General features: G+C 44.3%; 1 protein-coding gene across 1 annotated transcript in view; it reads right to left on the bottom strand.

Moving 5' to 3' along the window:
* Nucleotides 1-5,796, bottom strand: part of MBD1 (methyl-CpG binding domain protein 1) — a 72,155-nt gene extending 66,359 nt beyond the window's left edge. The window contains 2 exon segments of the mRNA XM_057698109.1: nucleotides 4,157-4,291; nucleotides 5,576-5,796. Coding sequence (XP_057554092.1) covers nucleotides 4,157-4,266 — 110 coding nt within the window. The 5' untranslated portion in view covers nucleotides 4,267-4,291; nucleotides 5,576-5,796.
* Nucleotides 5,797-6,000: the final 204 nt, after the last annotated feature.

A 6,000-nucleotide genomic window follows, 5' to 3' on the forward strand; every position in this document is an offset into this window, starting at 1 on the left:
TCTACTGGTTTGTGCAAATGCAGTCAGGGTTTACGATCAGGACTGCCCTTATCTATAAAGTTGCTAACCCTTGAGCCTTGAAGGGAAAAGATAAATACCAGTTGCCAGACTTTGGGTTGTACAAGGTCTGGGCAGCGAGAACCCTTTTTTTAATTGGTCCCATTGATGCTCTGTCCCTGAAGCCAGGAAGTACCGTGCCAGTTAAGGGACTGCTTTTAAAGTTCTTTTGATATTGGACAATGCCCCTGTCCAACAAGAACCCCAAGAACTCAACACCAAAGACGTCAAAGTGGTCTACCTGCCCCCAAACACAACGTCTCTAATTCAGCCTCTAGATCAGGGGTCATAAGGACCTTTAAGGCTCATTACACACAGTAATCTATGGAAAGGATTGTCAACACTATGGAAGAGAACCTTCATAGAACATCACGAAAGTCTGGAAAGATTACACCACTGAAGATGTCATCGTTGTTATAGAAAAGGCTGTGAAAGTCACCAAGCCCAAAACAATAAATTACTGCTGGAAAAAACCTTGTCCAGATGTGCATGACTTCCCAGAATTTACGACCAAGTCAATCAAGGAAATAATGAAAGAGATTGTGGATATGGCAAAAAGGAGGGAGGGGATGAAGGGTTTCAAGACATGCATCTTGGATTCAAAAGCTAATCAGACACCACACCAGAGGAATTAACACAAGACAACCTGATGGAGATGAGTGCTGCCGAACCAGTGCCACATGATGAGGAAGACGATGAAGAAGGAGTACCAGAAAAAAATTGACATTAGACAATCTAGCAGAAGGGTTCCAATATTCAAGACTACTTTGACTTATTTTATGACATGGACCCTTCTACGATATGGGCACTGAAACTAAAGTAAACAGTGGAAGAAAGATCGGTACTTTATAGAAACATTTTTTGGAAAAATGAAAAAGCAAAAAGTCAGACAGAAATTACAGCGTGTTTCTGTAAAGTTACACAAGTGTTTCTGCCTCGCCTGGCTCCCTGACCACCTCCTCCTTCTTCTGCCTCTGCCCTGCTCCTCAGCAAGACCAAAGCCCTCCTCTTTCTCTTCCTCCTCAGCCTACCCAGCATGAAGACAACAAAGATGAAGACCTTCATGATGATCCTCTTCCACGTAATGAACAGTAAACAGCTATCAGGCTGTACAGTTAACACTTACCTATCGCATCTGTGTGTGAAAACCTGACAACTCTATGGCAAGAGCTGCATGAGGCATTTCTGTGTCATCATCATCACCCAAGTATTCACCTGTGTCAGACCTGAAGTGGACTGCCTGTACTTACACAGGCATAAGGTGAGTGATATTTAACATAAACTTAATAACGTGTTATTTTTCTCACTGTTTTATAACTGCTTTCAAAGAATTACATTACCATACAGTATGCCTCTCTCTCTGGTAGAGAAAAGTGCCTATCATCACAGGTAAGTTGTTTTTTAAAAATGTAATGTTTCCAATACTGTATCATGAATAGATTATAATACTGTATGCCATAAATTTTTTATAACAATTTGTTCAATTATAGTAGGCTACCATAAAGCAATCATATTGCTCCTTCTTAGTTATCAATGCATGAATTGTTATACCTGTAAATGAACGTAAATTTTTCATATTATCTTTTCATTTTTGATGTCTGGTATTAGTAATATGTATAATATATCTACAATGTTCTGTATCATATAAGATAATATTGGTGTAGGTACTGACAGGAGATTCATCTTGTAAACTGATGATGTAAACTTATGGTATTGATAAATACAGTACAGTACCGTGAATGAACTTTTTCTTCCTTTCTTTTTTCTTTTTTTCTTTTTTAGGCATGGGATCTCAGTTTCTCCCAACCAGGGATTGAACCCAGGCCACAGCAGTGAAAACCCGGAATCCTAATCCTAATCATGGACGCATGCAGTCTTAACCACTGGACTGCCAGGGAAGTCCCTAGTAGGTAAGTTTTTAAGGAGTCAAAAGTTACATGTGGATTTTCAACTGCACAGGGGATTAGCACCCCTAATCCCTACACTGTTCAAGGGTCAACTGTATACATGTAAATCAGTGTACATATATACAAACACGTGTAAACAAATAAATGCAACTACATACAAAACAAAGTGTAAGTAACTGATGTTGGGACACAATATTCCATAGGTCTCTCACATTTCTGCATGTCTTGCAAGAGCAGCACTGACTATTCTTTGTTATGAACTATCTTTTCAAGGATGTGTGTACAGCATCAGCCTTGGAAGATAAGAGACAGGGTGTCCTTCCAGAGCAAAGGGAAGGCATCCTTATTGTCCTAACATTATAAAAGACTGGATTCCTTAAGCTCAGGGTTCCTTTCCTATAACACAACCCAGTCCATATGTAGGTGCTAATTAATTAGCCCTCTACATGTCACCCTGTGGGAACTGGCATCTGCGGAACTGGCACAGTAATGACGACATATTGGATACTGCTCATGCTGTAATAAACTGTCTTTCATCTCTGACCCAGAAGTCTCATATCTCCTACCAGCATCCATAAAACTGCAACACTCACTTGTTATCTTGCCCTAATTAGGGTAAAATCTCTAGTCTTTTCAGTTCTTGATCATTGCATTTTTATTTATAAATTTTGAAAGTTTTATAAAAATTGTAAATATGTGAATAAATGTACAACTAATATAAACATATAAAAAACACTATGTTTTTATTTATAAACTTATGAATAAATGTAATTGCAGATAACGATTTTACTGTATTCCTCCAGGGTAACAGCAACTTACATACAAAAAAAAGTTTAGAAAATTTAATAACTATACCACTAACATATTCTAAAAGACATTAACATCCTTAAACATAACTTGTTTATAAAAATGTATGTTCATGTATTTATAATCAATTCTCATTATTCACAGTAATTCTGTTCTGTAAAGTCACCTTGAACACTGAATTAGTGAGTACAGAACCATAGCTCCTAGTGGAACTACAGGTTAGGTTCCTGTAAGCCTCTGGTCACATTTCTGTCAACTGATGAGTATGTAACCTTGTTTTTTGTGTGTTTCTGTTTAAAGACACCCTGTTTAATATGGTCCTCTTACAAATAATTAACTGCATGGCCTCTGAATCATTTAAAGCCAGAAGCTTTGGAAGCCATCTGTGTTATATAGGTTCCTTTGTCAATGTCCTTGTAAAACAAGCCAGTCTCATCAGCATTGAAAGCCTACCCTTCTACATAACCCTTTTCCTGTATAACACTTATCAGGTGTTTTTAAAAATTCTTCCAGACTCTTATCTGCAGAACCTGCCTCGCTTGCAAATTTAACACTTTTCATGATGCATCACCTCCTGAAAAGTGTGAGCCAGCCAGCACTAGCTGAGACAGGCTTAACGTTTTCATAACTCTGGGTAACATGACTGTTAATGTCCTTTGCTTTCAGCCTCACAACACTGTCCACTATACTCTGATCATCATCTCATGGATCCGTGAATTTAGCTACTTTTTCACCTTTTCCTTAGCTTCAGCACGTACTACAGATGTTACTTTAGCACTTTCTGGAGCAGCTTCATGTACTAATTGGCAAATTTCCTCTTCTTTTTCTAGATATACTGCCTTTCTGATTTATTCACATTGAACTGACAGCCAACAGCACTGCAACTCTTGCCTGAATGAAGCTTATTTAATATGTATTTTCTCCACATGGCACATCACAGACTTCTTGCACTTAGAACACTGGACAGCACTTCAACACTACACTTGGGGGCAACTATAAACAGTACAATCACCATTAAAAAGTACAAAAATGCAAAAAACAGAACACTAAGTAGATCTCAAAAAGGATACTTGTTTACAATACAAGAGCTAAAATAAGAAAGCCTCACTCAACCTAGGCTGGGAACACATGCATTGGGCAACTTATTTTTTGCTGCTCTGTGCATATCCATGAATGACCATGAAAGCACAGTGAGAATGACTTTGGGGGTGCAAACAAATTTTAGTGAGTAAGCAAATTTGCAAATATGAAATCTGCAAATAATAAGGATCAACTGTATATGCATAATTTAATCCCATCCATAAATTTAACCACACCCCCTGATTTCACCCTGCCTAACCAGGCTTAGCCTTAACCCTTGACTCTGTCCACAACCCACCCAGTACCTCTGGTAATAGGTGTCTGAGCGTCCACAGGTGGCACCTGACTTGCGAAAGACCTCACGGCGCTTCCAGCCAGGGCCCAGGGCTGGGCAGTCCAGCCAGTCCTCAGCCATGGGGGCCACAGGAAGGAGCAGCGGCCTGCAACATGGAGGGGGCAGTGGGAGAAACTGAGGCTCTGGGAAGGCACATGTTGTGCCCCAGGCCACACAACCCTGCAAATCTATTAATGTTTGTTTAAGACCTAGGACCTGCCACATGCAACTGGCCAATATAAGGAAGAGAAAACCCCGTCCCCACTCCATTCTTCCCTGTTCTGGGCCCAAGAACTTGTCATTCCCCCCCTTCTTGACCTGGTAGCCCCATCCTCAACCCAAAAGTCACCATCCTTAATGCATTCCTCACTCTCAGGGTTCTAGCTCATTCCTCCCCAGCCTCACCCTGAGAGGCCTCATTCCTCTCATCCTCAGCGCAAGAGGCCCCCATACAACTCGTCCTCAGACCAAGGTCCCAAACTCTACCTCAATGTCCTAACCTCCCATTCATTCCCTTCCTTGACTCAGGAGTCATTAATTTCTCTCCTTCAGTCTTTTAACCCTTCCATTCCTTCCCTGTCTGCTGTCCACTTATCCTGCTACCTCAGTATTATTGCCTCGATTTCCTCTGTGTCCTCTGCCACAGAGCCCCCAGCTCATCCATATCCTTGACCTGAACAGCCCTTCAGTCCTTCTGGACCTCAGTCTGAGATCCTCCCCCACCTTATTTTCCCTCTGTCAGTGTTCTGAGCCACAATTCCTTCCCAAGCCCCCAAACCTCCCTATTCCCTTCTGCAACTAAAAAGTTCCCTTCAGCATCCTCATCCTTCCTTCCTCTCATCAACTCGAGACATCCTGATTTCTCCCTTCAACATCGGAAGCTCCCACCCCATTCCTCTCCTCTTGGTCCAGGCTCATGCCATCTCTAACTGTCAGCGTTCTGACCCCTATTTCTCATCGTCCTCCAAATGAGACCCCCGTGCCTCCCTTTCAGCATTCCAACGCCACATTTCTCCCCGTCATCAGCCTAAGGGCCCCTCATTTCTCCCCTTTAGCGTTCTGAACCCCCGTTTCTCTCACCTTAACCTGAGAGGCCCCGATATCTCCCCTCAGCGTTCAGATCCTCCCCCATTCCTCTCCGCCCTCGTCCAAGATCCCGACTGTTCCACCTGTCAGCCTTCTGAGCCCCATTCCTCCCCGTCCTCCGCCTAAATCTCCCGATTACTTCCCTTCAAAATTCCGACGCCGCCATTCCTCCCACTCATCGGCCTGAGGGCCCTTCACTGCTCTCCGTCAGCGTTCTGAGCCTCAATTCTTCCCCATTCTGCGCCTGAACGGTCTCCATTTCCACCCCCACGACTGTCTCACCAGCTCGGCTCCCGACCGGTACCTTCACCGCTCTAGGTCCGCGGACCCATGGCGAGAGTCCCGCCTGTGGCTCCCGCCTTGCCCAGCTCCTCTTCTTCCTCCTCCGCAGCCGCTTCCTCCGAAGCGGTAGCTGTCGCCGCCGCGGCCGTTCGTTGCTCCAGGAACCGGAAATCCGCTGCCCATCTCTCGGGCTCCGCCCCCTGGCGGGACGCCTGCGCCCTAATATCCCGCCAGCGCGAGCCCTTATCAGGGAAGACGCCACGCCTGCGTGCTGGGTCCGGCGGAGAAGCGCTCCCCTTTTGAGGGGAACTGCTGCGCTTGCGCGCTGACGTCCAACGCCGGCTCGCGCCTCATCTGGAGACCTGCAGCGCCTGCGCACCTCGCTTCGCTGCCTTCCGCGCATCTCGTTTTCGCCTGCGCTCTCCAGTCCCAACCTAAGGGGAGGAG

The sequence above is a fragment of the Hippopotamus amphibius genome, chromosome 11, assembly GCF_030028045.1.
Source record: "Hippopotamus amphibius kiboko isolate mHipAmp2 chromosome 11, mHipAmp2.hap2, whole genome shotgun sequence".
In the NCBI taxonomy this organism is placed as follows: Eukaryota; Metazoa; Chordata; class Mammalia; order Artiodactyla; family Hippopotamidae; genus Hippopotamus; species Hippopotamus amphibius.